The sequence below is a fragment of the Colletotrichum karsti genome (assembly GCF_011947395.1).
Source record: "Colletotrichum karsti strain CkLH20 chromosome Unknown Scaffold28, whole genome shotgun sequence".
In the NCBI taxonomy this organism is placed as follows: Eukaryota; Fungi; Ascomycota; class Sordariomycetes; order Glomerellales; family Glomerellaceae; genus Colletotrichum; species Colletotrichum karsti.
Genome location: NW_024065928.1, coordinates 489,884 through 517,788, shown reverse-complemented (window position 1 = coordinate 517,788; position 27,905 = coordinate 489,884). Strand labels below are relative to the sequence as shown.

The 27,905-nt window shown below is 55.2% G+C and overlaps 9 protein-coding genes across 9 annotated transcripts; 3 read left to right on the top strand and 6 right to left on the bottom strand.

The window, feature by feature from the left end:
• Positions 1–504: 504 nt before the first annotated feature.
• Positions 505–2,897, top strand: CkaCkLH20_08481 (ku family dna; the record flags this gene model as incomplete). The annotated part of the gene is made up of 5 exons (XM_038891196.1): positions 505–992; positions 1,045–1,105; positions 1,155–1,703; positions 1,753–2,147; positions 2,198–2,897. The coding sequence occupies 5 exons, from the start codon at positions 505–507 to the stop codon at positions 2,895–2,897; spliced, it is 2,193 nt and encodes a 730-aa protein (XP_038743570.1).
• Positions 2,898–3,091: 194 nt separating this feature from the next.
• CkaCkLH20_08480 (QDE-2-interacting protein) lies at positions 3,092–4,899 on the bottom strand (the record flags this gene model as incomplete). Its single annotated transcript, XM_038891195.1, has 4 exons — positions 3,092–3,503; positions 3,566–4,294; positions 4,346–4,392; positions 4,441–4,899. 4 exons carry the CDS (start codon positions 4,897–4,899, stop codon positions 3,092–3,094), a joined length of 1,647 nt encoding a protein of 548 aa, XP_038743569.1.
• Positions 4,900–5,905: 1,006 nt separating this feature from the next.
• On the bottom strand, positions 5,906–8,537 carry CkaCkLH20_08479 (phd finger domain-containing protein; the record flags this gene model as incomplete). Its single annotated transcript, XM_038891194.1, has 4 exons — positions 5,906–6,052; positions 6,108–6,390; positions 6,452–6,566; positions 6,626–8,537. 4 exons carry the CDS (start codon positions 8,535–8,537, stop codon positions 5,906–5,908), a joined length of 2,457 nt encoding a protein of 818 aa, XP_038743568.1.
• An 804-nt stretch (positions 8,538–9,341) lies between these two features.
• Positions 9,342–10,208, bottom strand: CkaCkLH20_08478 (uncharacterized protein; the record flags this gene model as incomplete). Its single annotated transcript, XM_038891193.1, has 4 exons — positions 9,342–9,468; positions 9,549–9,644; positions 9,729–9,782; positions 9,865–10,208. 4 exons carry the CDS (start codon positions 10,206–10,208, stop codon positions 9,342–9,344), a joined length of 621 nt encoding a protein of 206 aa, XP_038743567.1.
• Positions 10,209–11,896: 1,688 nt separating this feature from the next.
• On the bottom strand, positions 11,897–13,189 carry CkaCkLH20_08477 (uncharacterized protein; the record flags this gene model as incomplete). The annotated part of the gene is made up of 3 exons (XM_038891192.1): positions 11,897–12,565; positions 12,630–12,711; positions 12,774–13,189. 3 exons carry the CDS (start codon positions 13,187–13,189, stop codon positions 11,897–11,899), a joined length of 1,167 nt encoding a protein of 388 aa, XP_038743566.1.
• Positions 13,190–14,510: 1,321 nt separating this feature from the next.
• On the bottom strand, positions 14,511–16,021 carry CkaCkLH20_08476 (C2H2 finger domain-containing protein; the record flags this gene model as incomplete). Its single annotated transcript, XM_038891191.1, has 2 exons — positions 14,511–15,324; positions 15,417–16,021. 2 exons carry the CDS (start codon positions 16,019–16,021, stop codon positions 14,511–14,513), a joined length of 1,419 nt encoding a protein of 472 aa, XP_038743565.1.
• A 7,462-nt stretch (positions 16,022–23,483) lies between these two features.
• On the top strand, positions 23,484–24,066 carry CkaCkLH20_08475 (uncharacterized protein; the record flags this gene model as incomplete). Its single annotated transcript, XM_038891190.1, has 2 exons — positions 23,484–23,576; positions 23,677–24,066. 2 exons carry the CDS (start codon positions 23,484–23,486, stop codon positions 24,064–24,066), a joined length of 483 nt encoding a protein of 160 aa, XP_038743564.1.
• Positions 24,067–24,700: 634 nt separating this feature from the next.
• CkaCkLH20_08474 (ribosome biogenesis protein rlp24) lies at positions 24,701–25,240 on the bottom strand (the record flags this gene model as incomplete). The annotated part of the gene is made up of 1 exon (XM_038891189.1): positions 24,701–25,240. One exon carries the CDS (start codon positions 25,238–25,240, stop codon positions 24,701–24,703), a length of 540 nt encoding a protein of 179 aa, XP_038743563.1.
• A 799-nt stretch (positions 25,241–26,039) lies between these two features.
• CkaCkLH20_08473 (mitochondrial chaperone) lies at positions 26,040–26,479 on the top strand (the record flags this gene model as incomplete). Its single annotated transcript, XM_038891188.1, has 3 exons — positions 26,040–26,090; positions 26,149–26,276; positions 26,338–26,479. 3 exons carry the CDS (start codon positions 26,040–26,042, stop codon positions 26,477–26,479), a joined length of 321 nt encoding a protein of 106 aa, XP_038743562.1.
• Positions 26,480–27,905: the final 1,426 nt, after the last annotated feature.

Genomic DNA, 27,905 nt, shown 5'->3' with positions numbered 1-27,905 from the left:
ACTCCAGTGGTGCAGAGCTAAGGTATTAGAGCTCCAATCCCAGCACACCGTTTACTCATAAACCTTGCCTCACGGCTTTTGGGAACTCCCTGAGAATTTACTCGACGATGTTGAAGCCGCGAAGCTCAAATGATTGACTTAGCGAATCGTTGACGGCAGTGAACAGATCTACAGCTGCGATGACACTGAACGACGCTGACAGCTAACAGCAGCAGGCGCTGTAAGCTGTGGCCGCCAGAACTCACCGTCGTGTTCTTATCGTTATCACCACGTGATCGCGTGCCTAACACCTGCGACCAAACGCGCTCGGGTCGCGCAGCAGCCTGGAGCTCAGGATGGACCTCATCTGCCTAAAGTGAACCGGGGTTTCCAGAACCAACACCACGGCCGTCATTTATACCCAATTCCCATTACTTTGCATTTCTAGTTTTCGCACTTCTAATTTCTTGCTTCTGATGTTTAATTCTTGAAAACAAAAAGGTCTACCCGCTCATCAGAATCACAATGGCCGACAAGGAGGCGTCAGTCTACATCGTCGACCTCGGCGCAAACATGGCCGACTGCCACAACGGCCGCGCCGAGTCGGATCTCGACTGGAGCATGCGCTACGTCTGGGACAAGATCTCCACCACCGTCGCCGCCTCGCGTAAGACCTGGACCGTCGGTGTCGTGGGTCTGAAGACGGACGAGACACGCAGCGCCATGCAAGATGACGAAGGTTACGAGAACATATCTGTCCTGCAGGAATTGGGCCCCATGACCATGTCCTCTCTCAGGGAACTCAAGGAGGAGATCAAGACGAGCGACACAGACAACGGCGACGCGATGTCGGCGGTGGTGGTCGCCATCGACATGATTCAGACCTTTACCAAGAAGCTCAAGTATAAGCGCCGGGTGTACCTCATCACGGATGGGCTCGCTCCGATTGATGAGGACGATATCGATGCCATTGCGAAGAAGATGAACGGCGACGGTATTGAGTTGATTGTGCTGTGGGTCCCATCACTTACCACCATAAGGAGGTGCTTACACTAACAAATCCAGGGGCGTTGACTTTGACGATGCAGAGTATGGCTTTAAGGAGGAGGACAAACCTTCTGTCAAGGTATATCCTCTCTCTCAAGACAAATGACAAATGGCTAATAAATTGTTAGAGGAAAAACGAGGAAATCCTCAAAGACCTCGTCTCAAAATGCGACAATGGCCAATTCGCGACAATTGCTGAAGCCATCGACGAGCTCGACACCCCACGCCTCAAGGCTACCCGTCCGTACAAGTGCTACGACGGGCCCCTGACCCTCGGCCACGCCGATCCGCCGCCTGAGCTCAAGATCCCTCCGACCCCAGTCATCATCAATGTCGAGCGCTACTTCAAGACCAAGCTCGCGCGGGCGCCCACCGCCAGCACGGTTGTCGTTTCGGCCGACCCCTCGTCGCAATCGCAGTCGACGCACACCATGGAACCCGAGCCCATGGAGGGCGTCGAGTCGGCAGCGGGCTTCGCGGCTGTGAGGTCCGCGAGGACGTATAAGGTCAACGACCCCTCCGCGCCTGGCGGGAAGAAGGACGTTGAGTTTGATGCTCTTGCTAAGGGCTACGAGTACGGTCGCACGGCGGTGGCTATCAGTGAGTCGGAGTGGAACGTGACCAAGCTCGAGACGGTGAAGACTTTCACCATCATCGGATTCATACCATGCGAAAAGGTACGAACCCATAACTTCCGCCGCCATCGGTGTACTGACCATTGCGCAGTATGAACCATTCCTCAACATGGGCGAGACCTGCGTAACAGTAGGCCGCAAGTGGGACGAAAAGTCACAACTCGCCCTCTCGTCCCTGATTCACGCCCTTTACGAACTCGAGTCCTACGCAGTCGCCCGTATCGTCCTGAAAGAGAAGAAGGATCCTCTGCTCGTCCTCCTCGCACCACGTATCGAGCCCGACATGGAGTGCCTCTACGACGTGCCTCTCCCTTTCGCCGAGGACGTCCGGGGTTACCAGTTCCCGCCCCTCGACCGCGTCATCACCGTCAGCGGTCAAAAGATCACCACAAACCACCGTCTTCTCCCCAGCGACGAGCTTACGGACGCCATGAGCGATTACGTCGATGCAATGGACCTTGGTACCTTTGGCAACGATGACGAGGGGTAAAATCTCTCCTCCAACTTTCGTACACCCGTGACTGACCCAGACACAGAAACCCCGCCGAATACGCAGCGATCGAGGACACCTACAACCCAATCATCCACAGACTCAACCAGGCAGTTCGCCAACGCGCCGTGAACCCCGAGGGCCAAATCGACCCGGTACCGCCCATCCTCGTCCGCTACGCAGCGCCCCCCGAAGCCCTCGCCCAGAAATCCGCCTCCGAGATTGAAGCCCTCATCTCGGCGGCGGACGTCAAGAAGGTGCCCCCCAAGGCGAAGGGCAAGCGCAACCGCGAGACGATGAAGCCCCTCTCGGGCCTCGACGTCGACGCCCTCCTCGGGACAGCGCCCAAGCGCGCCAAGATCTCCCCCGAGAACGCCGTCCCCGAGTTCAAGCGCGCCCTCGCCACCGCCGAGGAGGTCGCTGAGATCAAGGACGCTGCGTCGCAGATGGGCGCTATCGTGCGCTCGCTCGTCACGGACAGCTTCGGGGACGCGAACTACGCGCGCGCCGCGGAAAACCTGGGCGTCGTGCGCGAGGGGCTCGTCGACCTAGAGGAGCCCGGTATCTACAACGACTTCGTGAGGGATCTGAAGAAGAAGATGCTCTCTGGGGAACTGGGCGGAGACCGGAGGGAGATGTGGTGGAAGATACGGACGGCGAGGCTGGGCTTGATCGACCAAGCCACTTCAGAGGTGTCGAGCGTCACTGCCGAAGAAGCAGATGAGTTTTTAAAGTCAAAACAATGAGCGAGCGGGCGTTGTATTTTCAATGATTGCATTGATTCTGTAGAATCCAAACGGATACGTACTTCTACGGCCTCGTACTACTCGTTCGCCGCGTCAATTCCAGGCTATCCACCAGCTAAAGTCCAGCAGCGTTCCGCTTCATCCAAGCCTCCACTGATCGTCAAACCACAAATTCCACGCGGCTAGACCGTCACTCAAGAAGCAATCACTTTGTTCTCAGCACTGCCCTCCTGCTCATCCATCTTAGCGCGGACAGCAAGACCGAGTAGGGCACGCATGGTGTACGCGGCGTCGTTGCCCGCGTTGTGTAGGTTCTTGGACGGAATCTCGAGATCCTGCAGCACGAAGCCGAGGCCGCGACCCTGCTCACCCTTGCGCCAGGCCTGGTGCATGTCCTTGGTGTCGAGGCAGCGCATCATGCCGCCGACGGTCCAGGGGTGCACGTCCATGCCGGCCATGTAGGTGAGGTCGGAGTTGATGTCGTGGCCGACGAGGACGATGTTGCGGAAGCCCTTCTCCTTATCAGCGACACCAGATTCGGAAAGCTCGTCGAAGGCGGCTAGAATGTTCGCTCGGAGCTCAGTGACCGGGGGATACTCGCTCTCACTGCCAACTTGTTAGTAAATTTACTCTGATGGTGGTTTGGTATGAGTATGAATCTTTCTCACCCAAAGTCGAAGAGCTCGGGGCAGCCCTTGATGTACTTCTTGTTCCGCATGTACTTGTAGTCGTTCGTGATGAGGTGGCGGCTCTTGATGTAAGGGAACCAGTTGCGACCAGTCTCACCAGGCGCAATTCCGGCAATGTCTCTGGTGTTAAGGGTGGACATGCCGACCTCCAAGATGGTGCCATGATGCTCTTCAGCGACTTCGATGTCGATGCACATGAAAATGACGTCCTTGTTGAGCGCATGGGGAACCGGTTCCTCAAGCACAACCTTCTTGTCCTTTTCCTCAACGACGCTAGCCAGCGGGCGAAGGCCAAGGTACAGCTGGGCATCATAGACCGACTCGTCGCGATTCTGCACCTTCTCTTGCTTTCTCTTCTTGTTCTTGCTCTTGACCTGGTCGTCCTTGCTGTGAGCGCTGAGGTTGGCCAGGAGGAATTCCATGCCGTGAACGGTCGCATCCCCGCAAGAGTCCTCTTCGGTGGGAGGAGGAATCGCGTCTTGGAGTGCCTTATACTCGTTGTGAGTGGAAGAACGGCCAACGTACTTGGGACGGATGGTGCAGGTGGAGCCGAAGACGAGGTTGAATTTCTCGCTGGGCTTGCCAGGAGGAACGGTCAGCTTTGTCTGGACGGAGGCGTTGATGATGTCGAGGAAGTGCTCGAGCTGCTCGGTGGGGACGAAGATGAACGGGGCCTGATCGAGGGCCTTGGGATGGTAGACGTAGAAGCTGGGAAGAGTCAGTTCATGGGCAAGCGGAAGGATCATTCGGGGTCCTCACAAGTCCCAGGTGAACTCGTCGGTCATGTTCTTGAAGAACGGCATGCACTACTGCGCATCAGTAAACTACTTCACTGCGACGTGAGGGCAACACACCTTGGGCCGGTTGGTCTTTCCAATGTAGTTCATGGGGTACCGCTTGATCAGGTCCCAAGCCACGAACTTTTCGTTCTCTCCGGACCAGTCGCCCGCCTTCATCGTCTCGTACTTCGGGAAGGTCTTCATGATGAGGTTGTTGTACTCGTCGGTTGACAGCTTCGCAGATTGAGAAGGAACATAGACCGGGCGCGAATGGTCGGTCTTGCCAGATGAAGCCGCCGCTCTAGGGTCCTTGCCCTGTTTGGCTGCCTTGATAGCTGCGTTCTGGCGATCGAGTGCGAGGGGATCGAGGGTGATGCGATCGATAACGCCGTTAATAACCTCAGCGTCAGTGGGGTAGACAGGTTTCTCGAAGCGGAATCCCTCGCCCAGAATCTCCTTCATAAGATCGATCAGCTGGTCTGAGGTCAAGTCGAGATCCCGGAGGGGCTCGTTGGTGATAAATTCGCTGTTCATCTTGGGGTCAGTTGTGGTTGCGAAGTTGGAGGAGAGGTAAATTGTTGTGAGATGAAGTTGAAGTGAAAGATGAATTGCAATCAAGTTGGATGGATCTTACAAAGAATAGTTGAATAGGCACGATCAAAATATTGTCTCGGATACTTGCAGTGGCGAGAAGTTGGGGGAGGGTCGAAGCCTGAAAGGAGCCCGCCTATATAGGCAGGATGAAGTTGACGATCGACTCGATCAGTAAAGAAGGAACGAGATCTGGCAGTTCCTTCCTAAGCCTTCAAGACTTCAGACCTACGGCTGCATCAGATTTTATGCAGAAGATGCAGGCGCTGGCGACAACAAAGATGACACTGCCTTAAAGAAGATGGGCACATGCACATTAAGTCGGCCAGAAAGCCGAAGCAGAAAGAACATCAGCTGCGAGGTCGCGTGTATACACCGGACCTCAGCCATGCAGGCCAATGGCAGCTGTCTTCGTCTAAGAATCGTCCCGTCTAAAATTGATCATTACCCTCGGCGTTTGTCTTCTTGTAGACGACATTGCGTAAGTAAGTTCGTCAAAAAAGGTGTCGAGAAGAGCTCAAAATGGCTTCGCGAGCTGGAAGACGTCCAAAATCAAGGCCAAAAAATCAAAACCGAGTGGCAAAAGGCACAATCGAACCTTTGAGCTACAACGAGAGAGTAAACATGGCCAGGGTTTGGGAGGCCTGGAAGCCGAACCTGTTCAACTACACCACTTTCCCCTCTCGCTGATGGCAATAAAGAGACGCAAACCTCTACATAGGTAGATCCTACTCTCAGGAGAGGGGTGGGGGCACGCATGCCCACAGGCGCTAAGCAGGCGCACTACGACATCGAAAGAACTGAAGACACTGACAAAACGGAGCCGTCTGTAAGCATGTTGCGAAAGGGTATACACTAATAGAACAACAGGACCATGGCACACATCCTTGATCCTTCCACGACGCCATACCGAGTCCAAGTGATTGTATCGTATTCATCTTCATTCATCCTACGCCTTGACACCCCTGGCGTTTACTTCGCCCTTCTCCCCAATGTTCAGTCGCACCCGGCAGTCGGGGCAGTACCATTTCGTCGTACGCGCAGGGACCTTTTCCATGCCGACGCACTGTAGATGGAACCATTCCTTTTCGCAGGTCTGCTTCTTCGGTCAGTAACAAGTAAGTTGCAGTCGCCAGATAGGGATGACTTACATCGTTGTCACACGCGATCATGTTCCCATAGCTCACTCCGTTGCAATCGCAATACCGTGGCTCGTTCGGGTCTATGGGGTTTCCCTCGTCGTCCTCCTCCAGCTCCACCTCAATCGGCTGGCCCTTCTCCTTCTTCTGAGCCCGCTTCTTTTTGGGCGCGGCTTTACGCTTGGAAGCGGCACTACTGCCTCCAGCGTTCGTCTTGCTGACAATACCGGGCGCGGGCTTCCTAGTCCTCTTACTCGGCTGTCGAAACTCCGGCGCAGGTGTGTTCCGAGCGGTACTAGTGCGTCGGGGTCGGTCGCTGGCCAGCGAGGGCTGTGGTTCTTGACTACTAGCTTTACCTCGCGAGCTGGGACGACGACCTCCTTCCGGAACGGGTGTGGTACCCGGAGTAGCTGCTCTGGATGACGATTGCTTGATTGAGGGAGCAGCTGACGACGAGCGAGTTTGAGGTGCCTGTGGCGGCGGTACAGGCAAAGAAGATTCGACTGATTGCTGGGTTTTCTTAGCCTCACCCCTTGTCTCTCTTCTCGTTGCGGGTTCGCGGACGGGAGGAATGATGGGAGTATTAGACTTCTTCGGAGACAAGACGGGTGGAGGAATAGCGGTCTCGGAAGGTGGCTTGGTTACAATATTTGCGGGGATCGGGGCGGGAGGGGACCCGGCTGGACCGGTTGGACCGGCGGGACCGACTGAACCGGTCGGTGATGAGGCCGGTGCACTTGTGTTCGCTGGCTTTGGCGCGGCAGGAGTAGCGGCAGGATTTTCCAGTCCTGGTACAGGAATCGGCACAGGTGTTGTCGTCTTAGGGGTTGCGGCAGAGCCTCCTGGTGTAAGGACTGGAGGAGGTATGGGAGTCTCGGTCAACGGCTGCGAGGTGAGATTCGCTCTGAGGTTGGGTAGCGGGACTGGAGTCTCCATCTTGCTGCGCTTTGGTGCCGGACGGGCAGCTGGTGTCTGGGCCACTTCGGGCTTCTCAGCTTCTGCCTCCGGAACTGAACCTCTCTTTCGCTTTCCATTTGGCTTTGCGCGTGACCTCGTATTTGACTTCGGGGTGGCCTTTGATTGATCATTGTTTACGACCGGTGGTACCGGCGCCTTCTCGCGGGACATCAACAGACGTGCCGCTTCTCTGAATTGCCTGGCGGATTCCTCGGCCTCCTCTGCTGCTTGCTTCGCTAGAGATTCTCGCTTCAGTTTCTTAGCCTCGTTGAGCTTCATTCCTCTGTTGCTCAACTGAATGTCGTCCGAAGCCAGGGCAGCAGCACTTATAGCACCCTCAGGAATCGGCTTGTTCTCAGATCCAGCGTCAGGGGCCAGAGCTGGAGGGACCTGGTCAAAGGTTCTGCCCTCATCCTCGGCCTTCTTTTTCGCCTCCTTGTAGGCATCAATGCCACGGCCAAGCGTCTTAAGCTCTCTCAGTATCATTGTGTCGCTAGGGTTCCAAGTAGCATTCTTTTTCATGCGCTTCCTCAGCCGAGCCAGCTCCCAAGGCGTCAGCTGCAGCCAAGGAGCGTCCGTACTTCCTATGACGGCGTTCTCCGGCGGAGGCTGCAGCGGGACAGAGGGCGTAGCTGCTGTCGCGGGCGTTGCAGCTGCTTTGGGTGGTCTCGCTGAGGAGGACGGCTTGGGTGTCTTTGGGGGTCTCGCTGAAGCCTTCGGCGTCTTGACAACTTTGATCCTCGGCGCCGGCGTTCCGGTGCGGCCAGGCGTCCGTCCGGGAAGAGACTCGTCATCATCCTCTTCGGAGCTCTCATCGCTGTCGTCCGAGTATGCAATGAACTGATCAAATGGAGGGAGCACCTCGCCAGGAACGGTAATCCTGGGTATACGCGGCCGTCGCACCTTTTCTCCGTCGCCGTTCCTCGGCATCTTTGGCGCCCTGACGAGCTGCGGGGATTTGGATGTCGCGACGGGGCTCTTTTGTTCTTCCGTAGGATAGTTATCCATCATCGTCTTCAGCTTCGCCAGTATCGTCTTTGCGCGATTATAGTGTCGGTTGACGTTCTCGGACATGCGCACCGCCTCAGCATGCGAGTAGACCCTGGAGCCAACCGCATGATTAAGACTGTTGGAAATGTCGGCGCGAAGCTGCACGGGAGAAGGGCGCTCCTCGGCAGGGATGCTGGGAAGCTTGCCCCAGGTGGAAGTGAGGTTGTGGACGTTGAGAGACGCTTGGCCGTAGGTCTGGTCGAGCTTGCCGATCAAGGTCAGCGATCGCATCATGTCGGAAGGGAGGTATTCGGTGAAGTCGAGGAAGTCGGTGACGGTCGCTTGAGCATCGGGGTCGGCGCGCATCTCGAGGGATTCGACGGAGTTGCTGATGGAGCCCAGCGACTGGTGGATGTCCTGCTCGACGGTGGTTTTGTTTTTGGGCGACACATCGACGTCCATGGCGTCTTCCGCGCGCTCGTCGGTGGTGGCCATCTTTGTTGCTGCAAAAAGCCTTCGGCGGCCAGAAGTTCGACGCGATTTCCACTATGAATGCATTGAAAATGCGACGGTACGTGGAGGTTGTTGGTTGAGCGGCAAAACAAGTTTGCGCAAGCTTTGGGATGAGGTCGGCTGGCGCGTTTACGAGGGGAGTCGCGACCTGTGTGGTCGGGTTTAGCTTGAGAAGCTCCCTGGCGCTAGTAGGAAATAGCGGGGCCCCTGACATCCACTGACAGATCCTTGTTGCGATGGAGATTGGCCCGTGCCTTATCGCGGAATATTCCATCTCCGTATCCGACTTGACTCCACTGTTGTCGGTCCGAGCCCCACCCAATGCCCCCGGGTCGTGGTGGGCCTTAACGCCGAGGACTCAACCAGGACATCTTCGAACTTGCTCTGTCAGGCAAAGCTCAGTTGTCATAAGATCGAAGGCCTTCGCTGTCAGAACTGCTCACGGCGAGAGTTACACTCCACGGGAACTCATTCAGTTCAATCAAACAGTTCATAACATCGCAAACGAAGTCCAACTCCATGCATTCTATTAATAGCCATCAACCCCCAAACGAACGCCATCCCACCAGCACACCAACGCCGAATGCCATGAACGATCCAGCCGCAAAACGCGCCCATCCCGGAAACCCATGTCCATCTTCCCAGTTCCCTCATCTGACGCCACCGCAGCCGCAAGCGCCAATGACCAGCAAGAAAACAAAGCCTGCCGAGCCCGTCTCCCTGGAACCCGGTGTCCTCCAACGCATGCATGTCTCAGTTCCGACGTCCACTCACTCCTTCACCTCCTCACCAATCCAAGTCTTCATCCCGGCTGATAATCGCACCCCAGATCTTCTCCTCCTCCTCGACCTGGTACCCGGAATTCGGTCCTATGATCGTAAGGGAGCCGTACAGCGTCATCTTTTTGCATTTCCTGCCTCCGTCGTCAGCATTACGAGAAGAGTCTCCTTCGTGCGTGTCCGTGTGTGTAAGTGTTACACGGAATCAACTTACAGGAAGCCATTTATCGTCGTATTCCCATATATCTCAAGTTCTTTAGCCTCACACGTCCCCGTGACCTTCAATTTGCCAAATCCCTTCACCTTGTCCCTGGGTAGTATAGTCTGATCAGCAAAGTTGCTTTCCCCAAATAAAGCAAAACCCACCTAGGTCGTCGAACACGGCTTGACTTACCCGACAGACATGTATCCAACCACATGAATGTTCCCGTACGCCTTCATCTTGCCCCTATCAACCGGCGCAAGTCCGTCAGCTCTGCTCCCAATCAAGATGTGACACCAAACCTCTCCCGAAGCAATGCAAAACCTACTGGCACGCCAAGCTCCCATTCACCTCAATAGTCCCATACGCCTCGATGTTGTCCCTGACATGAAAGTCCCCGTTGAAAGCGGCGTTGCCCCCGGACCTCACGGAGCCCGCGACCTCGATCGGTCCCTGGAGCGTGATCTCGCCCTCGCTCCTGATCGACTTGGATTTGAGGACCGTCTGTTCTGGGGGAGTGGTCCCGGACTCGGCGGTCGTCGGTGCCGTTGTGGAGGATGAAGCATAGTAGCTCCCCGTACCTTCCGGGGATCCGTCGTAAACCTCCTCGTGGTGGCCGTGAGAAACCGGTTCCTTGCCTTTTCTTGAAGATTTCCTAGATCGAGAAGACATTTGGCGTGATAAGATGAAGCCCTAGAAAGAGAAGAAGGGAAATGGTGACTTGTTGATGAAGGCAAAGCCGTTGAAAAGCCATCCATCCAAAGCTCGAGGTAAGGAAACTCCAAAGCTATATATGGAAATCAAGTCTCGACCAACAACACTCCTCTCAACCCTCTCAAATACCATCATCATAATCTATCAGCGATTTCCCATCGATAAAACAAAAAACGCCCCAGCCGTCCACCGAAAAATCCCCTTTCCCAATTCAGAACCGAAGCTGAACAGATCTCAACCTCGTCAAGGTTGCATTTCAGGCACACGACGTTCCTTAACACGGCCCAGGAACGCCTTGACCCTCCACATCCTCACTTACACCACATACCACACAGAAAGCAACCTATCTACCAAACAAAAGAAAAGGTCCAGATACCATCCTCACGAATACCGGGGACGGGGGGAGAAGATCTGCGTCGCTTCTCCGCGCAAAACTGACAGGTCGGTAAGACATGTAGCAACCCACAGCAGAAAATCATCCCGCCCTGCGTCGGGCAAAATCCCTGCCTCCCCAAGCGCTGCAGCCGCCGACTGTCGTATTGTGGTAGCAGCAGCAGCAGCAGCAGCAGCGACATCGCCAAGTTTCCCGGTTAGTCTCAGTTCATCACCAATAACCCGGGTAAGACTGCGCGAACCCCCTCCCCTCCCCGCAAAAAGAAAAGAAAGCCTAGTCAAGAAGACTTTCGGTATCCAAAACCCTTGCGCAAATCGTCTCCGATACGGTGTTCGTCGGTCAACGGGATGGGGATGGAGGGGCGGGAGGCGCAGCCTCACAAACCACCACACCTCTGCCATCTACCTCATCTGACTTGAATATGCCTCCCCCTCCCCCCTGGTTCCTCAGAGACCATGTAAGTCCGCCTCATTGAACGACAAATTAAACAACTATCCCCGGCCTCGAGGACAATCAGCCGCGCATGATGCGCGAGATATGCTATCAAATCTGCGAAACGGGTCGCCGAGATTCTTGGTCATGTTCGGTCACTCATACGAAGTTCAATGCCCCCCCACCTTTTCAGCCCTACGTCGGCTCGCCGACCACTCAACTTTGGAGGGAGAGAAAGCGCCAGAGACATTTTCCCGCTAGCGCGCTGCACCGAGCCGATCGATTCGGACTAGTCCACCCAGCTTTATTGTCCAGGCGAGGCTGACTCGGGATATCATGACCGTCATGATGTCCCCCGAAACGGCAAGATCGTAGCGACAAGCAAATCCCCCCGGCAAGCCCATCGCGGAGCGGACTTCTTGCGCGTAAAACAGGTTTCCGGGGCCAGTGACACACCGAGAGACAGGCGGGTCAGCTTTTGAACAGGTATTGAGTTGTGCATTACTCGAGACACATAAAAACAGAGAAAAGAAACAAAATGGTATACAGAAAGCTTGGGAATCGACATGGCAAGGTAGCAACACCCTTGCTTTGCACCTTGCAGTCCCCTAGTTTCAAGAAAACAGCCAGCTTCCTCTGCCCTGTACAAAGCTGCAAAAAGCAGCTCGCAGTAAACCCGCCCATGGCTGTCAAGTTGCCCATCGAACTCCTCTGAGAATCCATGAGCAGTCCCCAAGTCTGCCCCGCCAAGATGACCGTCGCCCTAGTTTACAACGCAAAGTGAGGCAAGCTCTCCCCACTCTCATGCCTGCTCACCACCTCATGCGTCTCCTCCGCCGACAAATCCGAGACCGACACCGGTAAGGAATGCAGCAACAACCCAGACACCGGAGTACGCAGCCGCGCCGTAGGATTGGACAGCGTTGATGGTCATGAACGTCTGGAGGTAGGTGTTTACACCGGTCAGGATCATAGCCACGGTGGTGCGGAAAATGACGACCTTCGCCCGCGTGGTGTAGCCCCACAGATTCCAGGCCAGCGTCTCGCCCAGCGTGGCCGTGACGGGATCAAACTCCTCCAGCTTGCCATCCTCGGCGGTCTTGCCTGTCGCAACAAACGGAGTGAAGATGAAGGTCTTTGCTGCGATACCGAAGGCGATCGTCACAGGCAGGATAGTGAAGAAAGTGGCATTGTAGGCAGGCGTAATAGTGGGCAGGCCCTGGAAGTAGACCACGAGCGTCTCAGGCAGGTACGTCTTGTACGCGACGAACAGGGAGGCACTGTATGTAATAGCCGCCATCAGAATGGTAAAGATGCTGAGCGGGATGTCGGTGAGAAGTTCGCGGTTGGCGACGTTCTTAGCGCCGGCATGCGCATCTGACAATGACCTCAGGAGACGGAAGGGCACAAAGGTAGACAGCATCTCGATGCCCAGGGCGGAGACGGCGGTCGCGGGGCTGATCTCGTAGAAGGTGGCAATAAGGTAGACCTACACAACCTCGTGTTAGCAAGCAATGCTCTTGACTCGGGCATGGGCGGAGAATCAGACATACCGGTGGGCCATGCGCGAGCAGGTTGAGCGCAGCCAGATCGTAGCTATCAAAGTTACCGAACCAACCCAGCGCAAGCTCAAATCTGTCAGAGGCCACCAAGGTCAGCAAATGCACATTCCCCAGTATCGCAAGAGAGAAACTCACATGCGCCATCCCGCCAAAGTCGCGACCTCTCCCCAGGTATCCAGGCTCTTTGAGATGCCCGCCAGCTCTCCGCGGCTCCATTCGCTCAGGAAGCTGTAGCACAAACTCGAAATGCTGAAGCTCAGCACCGTGACGAGCGGGAACTGCAGGGCAGTGGGCAGATGTGAGCGCTGTCGTCTCGGGTGCTGATGGTCGCGATCCCTCTCGCTGATCTGTTCTGTGATGTCTTCCTTTGTGATCACCTCCGTCGCGTCATTGACGACACCGAGCGCCTCGACTTTTCCATCGGGCGCCGTGGCTAGGGTCTCGAGGTTGCTTGCGACGGGCTCGACGGCGCGCGACGTGGTCTCGTCAACGTCAATGTCGATATCCTCGACGCGGCGCGGGGCTTCGGCTCTTCTTCGTAGAGTCGGCATTGTTGTTGTTATTGTTGTGATGAGAGAGCGTTTGCTGCGAGAGCTGATTAAAAGGAGTACACTTGGCGATGCGCCCGGTAAGAGGAGTCGAGGAAAAGAACAAGTCGGGCGATAGGACGATAAGAAAAGACGTCAGCCGTTTGCGACTTGCGACAAGAAGAGCTCAAAAGGTTAGAGGGGAAAAAACTGAGACCTTCCCTTCCCACCAATACGGGCTATCGTGGCCTATGATGTTGCCGAGTGGAGAATGAAAGCTGTGCCGGCGGGTAAAGGTGACGTCGCTGGGGAAACAGCAGCTAGAGGAAGGTGGTGAGAGCGACGACACTGGAATGGCCCCGCCTGGGCTGGATTACCTAAGACGTCCAGTGGGCAGACAGACGGTGCTCTCCACACCGCCGGCTCCCGAACAACCGCCGGGCTTTCTTCCAAGCTCCCCACTGTGAGCGGGTGCTCGCAAGGATCGAATTTTACTGCTCCGTTTATTCGATCCGTATTTTGCAGATTTTTTCTTCTTCGTGTTTTCTTCCTCCTGCAATATTTCATCATACCTATCGTCGACCTAGAAACATATAATACTCAGTTGCCCCCTCCAGTCTTGGGGCGACATTTCCTCCATACCGCTCACTCTCCCAGCCTCCTGCGTGCTTGCTTGGGTGCCTGCCTGTGTGATCTTCAAAGCTTGATGAGCTCACATGCAAATCTTCGCCTCCTGGAGCGAAGCTCCGGGTTTGCGTCTGCCCAGCTCAAGGTTGCTGCTGGCTTTCAGCCTGCCTACCTGCATCAGCCAACGGTTGTGGTGGAAAACAACCGCCATCGCCTTACAATCAGTCATCGTTGCCAAACATCTCCGTCATCGAGGCCACCAAGGTCACAAATTGCACATGCCAATTTTTGATCATTTTTTTTTCTCTTTATTTCATGTGCTGGCGTCAAACCGAACAAAAGAGCTGGCGGCCGTTCTTGAGGACATCGCTCGCACTCGTTTGTTTCGTAAGATGCATCCATCAGTGTGAATAGCTTTGGGTGTTCGCTCGACGCTCTCTCCGTCTCTCACTTTAACCTCGTGGAGATGCAATCTCGATCTCCTCTCCCCCACCTTCCACCGCCTTGCCTCGCGTCGCATGGCCAGACCATGATGATGCAAGATCGGGCCCTCCACTCCTTGGTGCTGAGAGATCGGTGGCGGAGCAAGAACCACCTCATTTACAGGGTTTAGTATATGGTGGTACAAAAGAAAACAGTCTCCCCTTCTCCCTCCCTTGTGGTGTCATGTACTCATATCCTCAGATATCGTCGGCATCAACGGTCGAACGCAGGAACGCTACTCTTCCATCCGCCCGAACACGCCATCGTCATCTTCGTCGCTTCGAGATCGAGATCGACGGTCAAAATCGTCGTCATCCATAACGCTGTCGCTGTCTTCCATCTTGACATCGGCGTTACGGACTTCGCCTCGGGTGAAGCTCTCGGGCTGTCTGCTAGGGAAGCTGTTGAGAAACCCGGCACTGAACCCGCCGCTGAATCCGCCGCTGAAGCCCGCGCTAGAGAACGACGCCGCTTGGTCGAGATATTGAGCGGGCACGGGAGGTACGGGAGGAGCATCGGAGGGTAGTGTGACCTTGCGCCCGTTGTTGCTGTTGAAACTGCAACTAAGGAGCTCGACAGCAGCGGCAAGATCCCGGTCTTCTTGACCGGTAGCATTTCTTCCCGACGACGGCGGACGCTGGTCTTGGCTGTTCTGGCGGAAGTGGGAAGAGAAGCCAGACTCGCGGGGCATGCTGCCCGTTACGAGAGGGTTGGTGGAGGGTGCCGACTGATATGACCGACCGAAACCGCTTGCAGAACCGTAGCTTTTCGCAAACGATCGATCCGACGAACCGAATCCTTCCAACTGAGGCGGAGGAGTGGTATCAGCAGAGCTGTGTCTCTCGTCTGAATATCCGGATGCTGCCGGGGAGGCAGATTCTTGGTCACTTGGGAAGTCTTTGGCAGAATCCGGCGGGGTGGCAGCGTCGGCCTCGTCTTTGCCAGTGTTCATTGCCAGCAGAACAGAGGCAGCCTCGAGGAGCTGAACCTGCTGGTGCTTGGAGATAAGCAGCTTGGAGGTCAGAGACCACTCGGGAGTGTGTTCCCACCTGGCCAGAAATGAGTCAACAAATCGCTCGATTACCGTGTCATGTTGATCGAGACGGGTCCAGCAATCGTATCGAAAGCTCATGCCAGGAACTGTAGGTTGGGGATGCGGGGGCTGGGGAAGGGAACGAACAAATGCTTGGTCAGGCAACTGCTGTGCTTGTATCCCTTTCCGCACGTCTCGCACTTGAGCTCGATGCGATTGAACTTCCTGCTGCCCTCCTTGACAAGGGGCTGCCCGTCACTGGCGCGACGGATGCGAGCCTTTTGCGAATTGTTGTCGCCCTCGTCGCCGGACGCGTTGTTCGGTTCGTCTTCGATGGCGCTCTCGTGGACGTCCATCTTGCCGTCCAAGTGGAACTTTTGCATTGGCAAGCTCGCAGGAGGAGACGGTAGACTCCCGACGATGGCGGCGCGGGCAGCAGCGCTCTTGGACGCCGTGTTCCGACGTGAGCTCACGGCAATGGGCACAACCTTATCTCCTCCAGCTTCTTGAATGGCCGCTGCCAAGGCCGCCGTGTTCGCCGCGGTATTTGTCATGGATTTCCGGCGGGTGACACGATGGTTGGCATTGAGAGCGCCGCTCAAGAAGGAGTGCGAGTTGTTACGGGAGTGGGATTGTCGTGTGGTAAGTCCAGTAGAAGAGGCAGACGAGAGGGACGGACGGTGTTGGTTCAATGGCCTCGTAGTCTGCTGCATTTCCTGAAGATAGACGAGGAGTGATCAGCACGAGTGACTGGGTTGCGGATGCGTGATGAGAGCGAGCTAGGCAGGGCAGGGCATGGGTTTGAATCCCGAGGTCGGGCATACTTTTGAGGAAGCCATTGCCAACTACCGATGCTGGTCAGGTTCGACGCTTACGGTCGAACACTTTTGTTACTCGCAAGATGTCGTAGAAGCGTAGTCGTTGGGTGAAGGCGGGTGTATCTTCGTGGTGTTGTTGGACGGTGGTAAAGGAGTAGGCAGGTGATGAGTGAGTCGCAAAGACAAGCCTCCGGGCGCAAGAAATAATATTATTTTGGGGAGGAGCAGCAATTCGGGCAGGGGTGTGTCTGTGGGTGGGTGTGCCTAGTAGGTAGGTGTAGGTGAGCTGGGCCAGCCGACAGCATGTGGTGGGAGAACTGGGTAGCGGTGGTACTGGTCGTGGTCGTAGTGGTGGTATTGAACGGTTCAGGGTGTCTTGTGTCTTGGGGTTAGTCGACCGATGATCAACTGGGCTGTCGAGGTCCAGGCCGGCTTCAACTTTTTTTTGCTCCTGTGCTGATATTCCGAGTTGCTTTGTTTTGTATGGACGGGAGCTGAGTTAGAAGAAAAGTTGTGGGCTCGAGACGGAGGACGTTTAGAAGAGGGACCCAAAAAGTCCAACGATGGGCGAAACGGACCAGACAGCCCTTTCCAAGTTGCCAGAATGAAAGAGAAGCGCTGGTCGGGGACGAGCATCTGTCTTCATTGGCTGTTATCCCAAATACGCCGCTAGGATGAAGGTGCCAGAAGGAGGGATGGATGGGAGGGGCTCTCTCTCTCTCTCTTCCTGCCGTCTGTCTGTTGCTCACGACACTCCCTCCCACCTGTATTCCTCGCCTTCCGTCGCCGTACTGTGCTCTGTACCGCCGCCAGACAGCGAAAGAGGAGAGAGGGTGGATGGTCGTGGTGGTGGACTGGGGCCGGGGGTGGGCCATGTAAAGGGGGGGTAGGAAGTGTCGACTGGCTGGCCTGGCCCGTGGTGAAGGTACATGTCTTTGCGGCAAGAGGGTGAGGAAGGGCGTGTATTCCACAGTGTGGTGAAGTAAGGTAACCTGGAAGGTACTGAAGTACAAGAAGCCAGGCCTGGACAGCTAGCACCACGCACTCGTTCCGGTGGTGGGTAGTGGACGACGACGCTGTGGACAGTGGACGGGCGCCAGGAACAAGGAGCATGGGGCATGGCCCGTAGTCTGTCCTTGTCCCTCCCCGGCCTCTCTTTTTGCCCTGGCACCTGGTCGAGCGATGGTCGGCCTCCCGAGCGATACTGCGTGTCCGTAAGGCGCCGGTGCGGCGGGGAAAGGTCACTCGGGGAGGGGTGAGTCGAGGAATTCTGATGAAGCCAGTCCTCATTCAGCGCCAGTCCAGTCGTCCCTGTCCTGTCCCCGGTTCAGTCCAGCCAGATCCATCAACCAATCCTGGGTGGTTTAGCGTGTCTGAGTTGGACGTCGTAAATAGCAATTTTATGTCCGGCAGATTGAACTGCTCATGTTTCTCGATGCTTTGCTGAAGAAGGCATCGTAAAAGTAGAGCGTCTTGAGAGAACTCGCGGATGTCGGCGGTAAGAGGAACAGACCTGACTGAACTGGTTGGATGTTGTTGTACTATGTAGAGACCAAACCACAGAGCCACGGCCAGCGCAAAGCCAAAGGTAATGAAGTATCCCAGCAAAGGACCGGCGTTCTTTGTTGGTATGGTGCCTCGTTCGTCTCACACCAAAGGTGGTGGACTCGTGCCTTGGTCTCGCCGGACGAGGGTGGCTTAATTTGGCTCGGGTGCCTTTTGCTGGTCCCCCGTCGTCTCGTCGTCTGAAGTGAGAAATGTCGGATTCTCGATAGCCTTGTCCAGAAGTACTCGTCTGCTTTTCTTCACCTCTCTTCTGTGGTGTTCACCAGGGGACGAAGTGGAATGATTGGAACAATGGGCTCAGGAAATGCCATGTCTCGCTCGAAGCGAGAGTGTCGACTGAGTGGCATGTTTCGGCGACCGCCAGATGGTTAGCTGGGTTGCACCCCACGAGAGTTTCTTTCCCCTGGCGTGACAGCTCCATCGGGTACCCGTACGTGTTTCCGTCTCGAGCTCAACCGGAAGTCCATCCTCTGCTCCCGGGCGTGGCAACTGGAGCATTGGAGCACTGGTCGCCTCGCCTCCGTTTGTTAATTAAATGGAGAAGTGGCTCCTTCTTGGGACAGGAACGAGAGAGAGTTAGAGGTCGCGGGGAGGAACGCAGTAGCTTTGCTGTGTTTTGGTTTCGATGCTTTGCCATCATGCCATGCCATGCCATGCCATGTCCTGGCTATGCGTCTTGTGCTGTGCGAGCTTCAAGGTTGTGAGCTGTGTGAGCTGTGCGCAATGCGCTGTGTTGTGCTGTGCCATGGGCGAATGAGGGGTTGATGTCGGCACGCCAGACAGGAAGCTTGGGGAAGGTGAAAAAAGAAAGTGCTGCGTGTCTGCAAAGTATTGAAACTCGGGGTAGATGATGTGCAGAAGTGCTTCTTCAATTGCCGTGTGCCTTGACTTCCCTAATGAAGTTGATATTTCCTGCTGTCGTCAACCACTAGCAATTGCAGTCGCTCCTGCAACCTGTTGCATATCAGTCAATCGAGTGACCAGATGGGAGAATAAATTTCTCACAGCCGCAGAGAACAAAAAAAGAAACGATAAAGAAGACAAAATTCCCCGACGGTTCTGTTGATCGTTGATCACACGGGAGCCAAGCTGGAGATGGTTCTTCGACGGTACTGTTGGGCTGAAAAGTAGGTAGGCAAGGTAGGTTGGATTGAAGTTCCTCGCACTAAAAGTTATGCTGCTGGAGAAGCAGGAACCAGCTCTTGCACAGTGCAGCTCCATTACCTACCTAGTTCAAATGCAGGAAGGTACCTTCTCAGAGAGACCACATGCCCTCTGGCAGTTACGTACACGCCCTCAGACATGGCACAGTATACATCCTGAGCTGGACCATTGGACACTGTGTGGCGGTTGCGGGCAGTGCTGTGACGAAGACACAGTGAAGAACAGTGTACGGATACCTGGGGAAAGTCCGTCCGTATTCAGAGGCAGTGACGTAGGTAGTTGCTTGGGCTGGGCCAACACGGACCAGGTCATTGACTCCATTCTTGTTGGATCAGGGGGAAGAAGGAACATTTCAGATCCATCTTGAACCCAAGCACGGTGAAGAAGAAAAAAAAATGCCTCGAAAAAAAGTTCAGACAAAAAAAAATATTTGGTATACAGTCAATTCATTTGGAGAGTGCGAGAGCAATTGCAACGATGGAGACGGCCACTATCCAATTGGTACGGTATCACAGATTACTGACTAGTATTCGCCGTCACACACCCCCTCCTCTCCAATTCTGTTCCCCTCCTTCCTTGTCACTTGTCTCCCACCTACGCAGTAACTCCAATGCCAATGCCAATGCCAGGCCAGTGTCTCTCGCTCGTCGTTCCCCTTCTTAGGTGGCCAGCGCGGCAGCGTCTTAGGTAAGGCCAACTTATTACCGCGGTCCTCTATCCAAACACCCGGCGAAGCGACAATTCAAGCCAATCGTCTCTCCAACTGAGCGGACATGGCGGCCATTCCGCCTGGGGATTCCAGTCTCCCACACCCAAACTCACCACCACCACGTTCTGGCCCAATGCAGGCCCCTCCCGGTGACCACAAATCACAGGACTCGCCCGCTGGGACGGTCTGCCTGAAGTTATCCAGCCTGTTGGTTGAGGCGGCCAAGGAGCGAATCCGACCAAACTGATGCCCGAGCCGAGCTTTTGACCCTCCAGTGCTGACGGCGCGTCAGTCAGCAGCACCGTTGCCATCCATACTATGTACGCGCACTTTTTGATGCATACGATGCGAAAGCATGGCATGGCATGGCCGGTCCTCAGTTGCCTGTCAACCTCAACAAGCTCCTCAGACGTCAATCGCCTCAGTCGCGCTCCCTCCCGCTGGCTGGGAATACGCTAGAAACTCGACGAGGACGAGGCTCGCCGCCTTCGTCTCTGCACGGAAACCCGTCCTCCCGGCCAAACAACCTCTGGGGGCCGTCTCGCTCCCGTCTCGCCATTTCCGTGCTAGAGGGCCGCCAGTGCCATTCGGGACGGTCAGCTGTTCCCTCCTCTCCTCCATCGGGCGGACGACATGCGGTCCTCTGCTCTGGGCAAGTCGGGTGGGTTCTTGTGCCTCTGGCGGGACGCCGCTCTTCCCGTCGCCGCACATTGTGTGTTCTCCGATGCAGACCGTCTTTCAAGTTGTCTCTTCCGCCTCCTCACCGGTCAGAAGGGGCCATTTTCGCCACTTGACGCCATTCAACATATGTTCACGCTTCTCAGGAGTGGTGGAATGTCTGGGCAGCGGGCAGGAACTTCAGAGGGCGACTAAAAAGATCGTCAGCATGCAACTCTTTCCAACACCAACATCGACTGGCCCACCAGCATACTATGGCCGGACATGGACAAGCCACAACGCACGCAACTGACTGAAGGCACGCTCTGCCCGAAATCTCGGAGGTCTTCGCCTTCGCAACATACCCAACATGCAACCAGTGCGTCACTGGGCGCTTTCATCCAACTCCAGTTCCGGTTGATCAGAGTTTCAGTTGCCAAAACTGACGCTTTGAACTCTGCAAGATTACCCAAACTACTGTCGCCGTGGCGAGCCTTCGACATCTGCAGTATTTTCTCGGCTCGCAATGAATGTCTACGGACCTGTAGCAACTTGATGCGAGGGAGCACTTGCAACGTCAGCACGCCTCAGATCCAACCACTCATCTCTTTACCACCGCCAACCGTCTCTGTCAACCCCTTGGTTTCCCTCTGCCACACTAACGCCAAGTACATCGCCATCTAGGGCCCCAACTACAAACTACAAAGTTCAGAGGAAACAATGGTAGCAACTAGCGTCCCAAGCGAGTTGAGGAGAAACCCGCTCCGATTTTAGTAGCCAAACCTTTGTCTACTAACCTTACGCCGTTTTACCGTCAACGGAAGTGTTCTGCTGAGCCGCGGCAAACTTCAGTTTCGAGATTGGCCTTGAGACTGAAGCTGAGAAAAACAGCATGATGCAAATTGCCACTTTTCTGTCAACGCATACTCGAAAGCAAGTGATAAAAAACAGAACCGCCCGACTTGCCCGAATGTAGATTCGATAAAAAACAGTTCATTTCTCACCTTCGCAGCATCTGTCCTTCGTCAACAGCGTAGAGGACAGCTGTTCAATGCACGTCGCATATTCAAGTCAACATCACCAACGTCTGATCCACGCCAGAGCCGGATCAACAGCTGCCACAATATACACGTTGTCATCCATGCTCATGATCGACACTGGTGCCGACGAGTTGAACAGGCATTTTTCAACCCCTTAACTTTCAACAAATCAAGGCACGTATTCTCATCGGTTTACACTCCGACAACCTGTCCAAAACTTTTGACAGAACGGTGGCCTGGGCAGAAGAAAACCACACTAAGGGCAACGCCCCAAGTTCCCAACATTCGCATACTCCACAACCAGATGGCCAACTCGATGTCGATCGTTCAACTCTATCCCCCTTCGCCGGCGTCGCAAAACAGGGTGGTCCTAGTTCGCCGCGCGGATGAAGAAGCAGCCATGGGCCGAATCGACGATGGCTCTCAAAACTTCAGCAATGTGGTTCTGTAGGGCAGTTGAGACACGAGCGCCAGGGACATGCCCTGTTATCTCACAGCTGCACCCCTCACTCTCTGAACAGTGCCATGCCATCCCGAAGCTGGATTCCCCACGCATGTCCTATCAAGGCAAGGAAACCCGCCGATCTTCGGCTGCAGCATAACTGCACAAAACGATTGTGCCGGCACAGTTTCCAGAGGTCAACCCTGCCTGCAAGGAGATAAGGTTTTCCCGCTCAAGTGACAGCTTCACGGCCGACCGCGCATCTAACAGGAAACGAGACATGGTTTAGGAAAATGCCTGTTTAATCGCCGTCATGGGATCGGGCACGAGGCAGGGTTGGCTGCGCCTCGTCTTACGTGATTATGGGATTCACTCTTTTCCCTCAGCTTCCACCGGCATCGGGGTTGCTGTTTGCGAGTCTCTGATAATCATCCCGGTTCGGCCGTGTTATCATGGCGCTGATATCCCCGCGTTACAATGACGAGAACAGAAGACGGCGGAGATACACGCGGGAGACATTTCGAAAATTGGCTAGGGCGATCAGCACATTTGGCCAGCCCCTCTCTCGGGGCAGCTGCACATCACCCCTCCGGTCTCCATAAGATGCGTGTCGCTATCAAGAGCCCTGTCCCTTTGAGTGGAGCCATGTCAGGTACCCAACCGTACCTTGAGGTACTGAGGTGTCTGACTGTGCTCTCGTTGTCATGTCATTGCGAAACCCGTCGTCGACTTCAATATTGTGGCTCAGAACTGCTGCCTCTGTCAGCTTTCTCTCGGCGTACCTGCGTCAGCTGAGGGACTCCACGTGGAATCACGCTCTGCTTCCTGGGTTTTGGAGCGGCCTGCTTCTGCGCAGGAGCACGCACCGAATTGTGCGGAAGGTTCACGGGGAACGAGAAAAAGGTTTCTGCTGTTGTCGCTCCCGTGCGTTCCGCTCCCCCTTCACCGCGAAACTGGTGGAGGGGGTTGGACCCTTGGATTATTTCTGGATCATAGCTATCGTGAGGAGCTGCGGTGAGAGAGAAAGTTTCCCCCTGACAGCCATTTCGGCGCGGGACGGGTACCTGAGTTTCTTCGGTCGTTTCTGCCTCGACCCGAACCACGAAATATTTTGTACGACGGCACGCTGAGAGCACGCTGGGACATGCCGTCTGTCTTCATGGGAATAAAGGGCATTCGTAGGTGTACCTGTCGATCGCCCTTCAAATATCCCCGAAAACGAGCACAAATCGAAACTCCCGGCAGAGGGATGTCCAGGACGAGGGATGAATGTTTGAACGCAGCGATCGACAGGCGAGTGCTGCATCACTTTAACCTCGTCCAATGAGCCACCGCATGCGTTCGAGAAGAGGAAGGACGGATTTCTGAAAAGCACCGTTCCTTCATCTGAGAAGCCTCGGGCCCGGCGCGCGGCGCGATGGAATCCGGTCTTCGTCAACGAAGGAATGTTTCTGTACAAAAAATAGAACCGGCTGCGGACACCGATAACGTGGTCGGGGCGCTCCCATCCATCCCGAGTCTTTGATTAACCCCGCGGCGCCACACCTGCCAAGAAGTGAACCCGCTAATGACTTTCATTTACAACAAAACCGAACGTCACTCCCTCACTGCAGCCCTTATCGGAGACATTGCGTGGCTGTCCACTCACTTTCATATCAACATCCGCCGCCCGACGTATTTCTTTTGATTTGATTGATTATTTCTTCCTTCATTCAGCGAGCTGTTAGACGTTTAGACTCGTTTGTCTGATTGAAAGTAAGATACCCACTGACCATCGTCATGTCTGACGTATTTCGCAAAGTTGGCCGAGGCGGGGCAGGCAACTTTTACTCGAAAAAGGACGTGGAGGAGGCCGAGAAAGCCAAGCCCGAGGTACGCAAGGCTTCATATCATTTATTTAAGCTTGCCATCACTTTTTCTTGCTCTGTGGACTTGGAAAGTGCCTGCCTGACTTACGAATCGCCGTGGATAGGACATCGAGGCACAGAAGAATGCCGCCGCAGCGACCAGTCCGACATCGCCCACCAACGGATCGGCCTATGCACGCGCCGGCCGCGGCGGGGCGGGCAACTTCCACGATCAATCCTCCCTCCCAGATGCCAAGCAGCAGGAAGAGGCGGTCGGCAAGACCCGGGCAGCGGTGAACGCCAGCCTGGCTAGATCGGCACGAGGGGCATCGGGGCGCGGCGGCGCGGGCAACTACGGCGACTCTACGGTTCCAGGGAGCGAGGCGACGGACGAGGAGGTCAGACGCAAGGAGGCGTTGGAGAAGAAGATTATCGAGGACGTCGAGGCTGGTCTTCCCATGCCGCCCAAGACGTATTATCATCATTCTACAAAGGAGGGCAAGGAGGTTGCCTGAGCATCATGTCACGAACGGAGCGGCCGTTATTCTCTTGCACCGCAGATGGGGGGGGGGGGGGGTTCGGAGTTCATTTGGGGAAAAGTTTGTAACAACACTTGAAGTATTGATACCCGCGACGCTCGCTTGGGCGGTTCACTTCGATCTTTGCGACCTGACATGGTTTTGACGGTATTTGTGTTGATTTCGCAGTTGGATATCTATGCCTCCTCGAACATTGGAAAGGCCTTCGTGCCGTGCACCGTCTGCCACACCTCGGGCTGAGTCGGACGTCGTCGCTCGTCAGCCCTGGGCAAAACTCGAAATAATTCAACTGACGACCGCATCCGCAGAGGCCGCGGGATCTCGGCGTCAGAGGGGCGGGAAAGCAAAGGCGGCGACTGAGAATGATGGACCGTTCAGACCCGGATAACTTTTCCTCTTTTTGGTATTACTCAGAGCCACCAACGCCGTCGATGCTATACCGCCATGTATGCCTGAACGCCAGAAACCCAAAAAGCTGCCCCTTTTCTTCCCCTTCAAATGAAAGAAGAGGAGCAGTCTTCGATTAGCATTTTGTCTCGCCTCGTCTCGTCTCTTTCCCGTTCTTCTTTTTCGTCTTTTCCGTCTCCCGCAGATCCGCGCCGGAGCCTCTTCAGTCCTCCATCTCGACGTCATCGTTGTCGTCGTCGCCCTCCTCGTCATCCCACTCCTCGTCGCCCTCCTGCACGACGCCCTCCCTCTCCTCGACGACGTCGCCATCGACGGTGACGCGCTGCCTGACCTTCTCCTTGCCGAACACCTTGCCGGCCTTGGACTTTGACAGGCGGGCGCCCTCGGCCTCGATGGCGGCGATCTCGTCCTCGGTGGCGCCCTCGGCGGCCAGGCGCTTCTTCTCGGAGCCGCGCAGGCGCGGGAGCAGGTGGCCCTGCTCGGCGACGAGCTTGCGGGCGGCGGCGAGCTCGCGCTCGCGCTTGCCGGCCATGCGCTTCTTGTAGAAGACGCGCTCGCGGCGGGCGCGGATCTCGGACACGCGCTCCATGGCCGTGAGCGTCTTGGCGACGAGGTCGCGGTCGTAGCGGACCGGCACGTTGCGCCGCGCGCCGAACTGCAGCGTGCTGTCGACCGTCATCTCCTTGTGCGCCGACGCGCGGTACGCCTTGGTCCACTTGAGCTTGCGGGGGTTGCGCTTCATCTTGAACTGTTTTCCGGGTTGGTCGAGTCAGTACGGTCTGTCTCCAACTTTTCGGGTTTCCTCGACCTCGGTGGTCTTTCTTGACATCGCGATGGTGACGAGAGTTATTGGGAGTTTCGGAGACGTACGTTCTTGTGGCACTTGCTGCGGCAGAAACGGAAGACCTTGGCATCGTTGCGGACAAAGGTGATGCCCTTGCTGGGGTAAGCAGGGCGACTGCAGAAGTAACAAGTCTCGATTCTGCATCCATTGTTAGAAACCTCCACTTCGTGATGCACCACCACCTCTCTGCCACCCTTCAGGGAGCAACAAAGAATGAATGCCATACCTCATTGTGACGGCGTTGATACCTGTACGGGTATCACGGGGTGTTCAGGTCACAGGAATATCGTTCGTTTGGCGGATTGGGGGGGTGGGATAGTGACGCTTCCTCTCGTTCAGCGGAAGGCGGTGGTCCAAAAGCCTTGTCTCCAACGACCTCTGGTAAGTTTTAGAATTTTTTTTCTCTGCAAGGCCTTATCGATACGCCATCTGGTGGGGCGAACTTTCCGATAAGGATTGGTGGGACTCAGGGACCTCCAGATCTGCTCTGGCTCTGCCCGGCTGACATGATCGGAATAACAGAGATACCGATAAAAGACTGATGCACGGTCCACCACCATGGCATCACGGCTTTGGACGGCGAACTCATGCAAAGGCGAAAAAAAAAGCTGCTCCGTCAAGTCCAGCACCTTCTTCCGCAATCCACTCTGGACCGCACCCGCAACCCCGGTATCGCAAAACCGCAAACTCAACGACCATGACTTCTGTTCTCGCTGTTGGAGCCGGCGCTGCCGTCGCAGCTTTCCTGGTAAGCCGGATCGCATTAGAAAGAGGGGAAAAGTAACTGACGATGGATGCGACGACAGGGCCGAGCCGGACTGGTCGCATGGCGCCGATCTCGCGGCGGAGTGGGCGCGATGGGCAAGGCTTTCTACAAGGGCGGTTTTGAGCCCAAGATGAACAAGCGCGAGGCGTGCCTCATCCTCTCCATGTCGTAAGTTTTGTGTCACTGTTCTGCGGAAACGACTTTTTGGATGTTAACCGCGCGTTCGCAGTGAGAGCGGCGTCACCCGCGACAAGATCCGCAAGCAGCACCGAACGCTCATGCTCCTCAACCACCCCGATCGCGGCGGAAGCCCGTACCTGGCCACCAAGGTCAACGAGGCGAAGGAGCTGCTCGAGAAAACCACATCCTGATGAGAGAGAGAGAGCGGTAACCCGTTTCTCTGGAAGATGGACGGGGTTTTCCTGCTTGTGTATAACACCAAATCGATAAACGAACGAACGAAGGAAGGATTCATGTGAGGGTTGCTGAAGGTCTCTGTACAACAGACTAGTCGTTCTTCATAGCGGCGGCGTTTAAAGGGTGGACATACGGACCCTCCCCATGGGTTTATTGCGAAAAAGGAGCCGGGCTTTCGGCTGGTCTATGCGGATTAGAGGGGGAAATAGTGTTTGGATAGGTATTTAATGGCACGAGGCCGCAACGTCTCTCTTCTCTCTTACTTGGGTTCCGTCTGTTGTGAGTTGCCTCTTCCGCCGTTTCTACATCATGTGGGAGATTGGGTACATTTCAACGTCGTCACTTCAAGTCACAACGTCCGATGAAACTACTAATTTCATTTCGATCCTCCCCAAATCTAGGCCTTGCCATTGGCATTGTGGTCTTCGCAAGATGTGCTGTTGACGTAGATGCCTTCAGCTCAACGGTGCGGCTGCCTTCATTCAACGACTGAAAGCGTCCTCCGAAGCAATGATAGACATGAGTACTTCTCAACAGACTTGGTTGCTGAATCGGTTTCTGTTCAGAGAGTTCGTACTGCTATTCATTCATATTTCCCAAGTTTTTAGCATACAACCGCTTTTGGCAAATCAGCATGAGCAACGATGCATGCGGCTTGTGTCAAGAGCCTCTGTTTTGATTTCGGTCTCACAGAGCGTGGATGTGATCAGAATGTAAGTAGAAGGTTTGGCTTGGACCAGCTCGTTCGGTGGGTTCTCACGGGCCGCTGTTCTTACTTCGACCGAGGCCGAGTCGCATGCATTCTTCATACTGCTTGCCATACTGGAGTGATTTTTTTTTGCCTCGGATACTTGTGGATCTAGATCGTTCTTGTAAATGGACACTGATTGATAAGACAAGTCAGCTTCAACTTCAACTTCACCAAAAGGTTCCAGTCTTCGCATCACCCCCGCATTAACACCCACGCCTTCCTCCCATAGCCTCCTGAACTTTTTCTTCGTCGGACATCGGAGCAACTAGAAGAATAGGATGGAAAATCACTGAACCGCCATTGGATCCCAATATTGCTCTTGCTCATGCATCCTTTAATCAACAACACGGAAACGACTCCATAGGTTCGATCATCTGCAGCCAACGGGAGCGATCCGAGTCGAGTGGGGCTGATGCGATCGAATGAAAGCACGCTTTGCATCCTTGAATGAGACTTCGTTCGGAGGCAACGGTCTAAACAAGCTCTTCAACAACCCTAGTTTCCCACGTTGCCAAGACTATAACGGGCCTCCGCAGCGGAAGACGGCAATTGAACGGGAAGGAGTTGAAGTAATCTTCATGGACGCCAGTAAGGCCTGCTTGATCTGGGCTAGGGTGCCGATCTCCTGG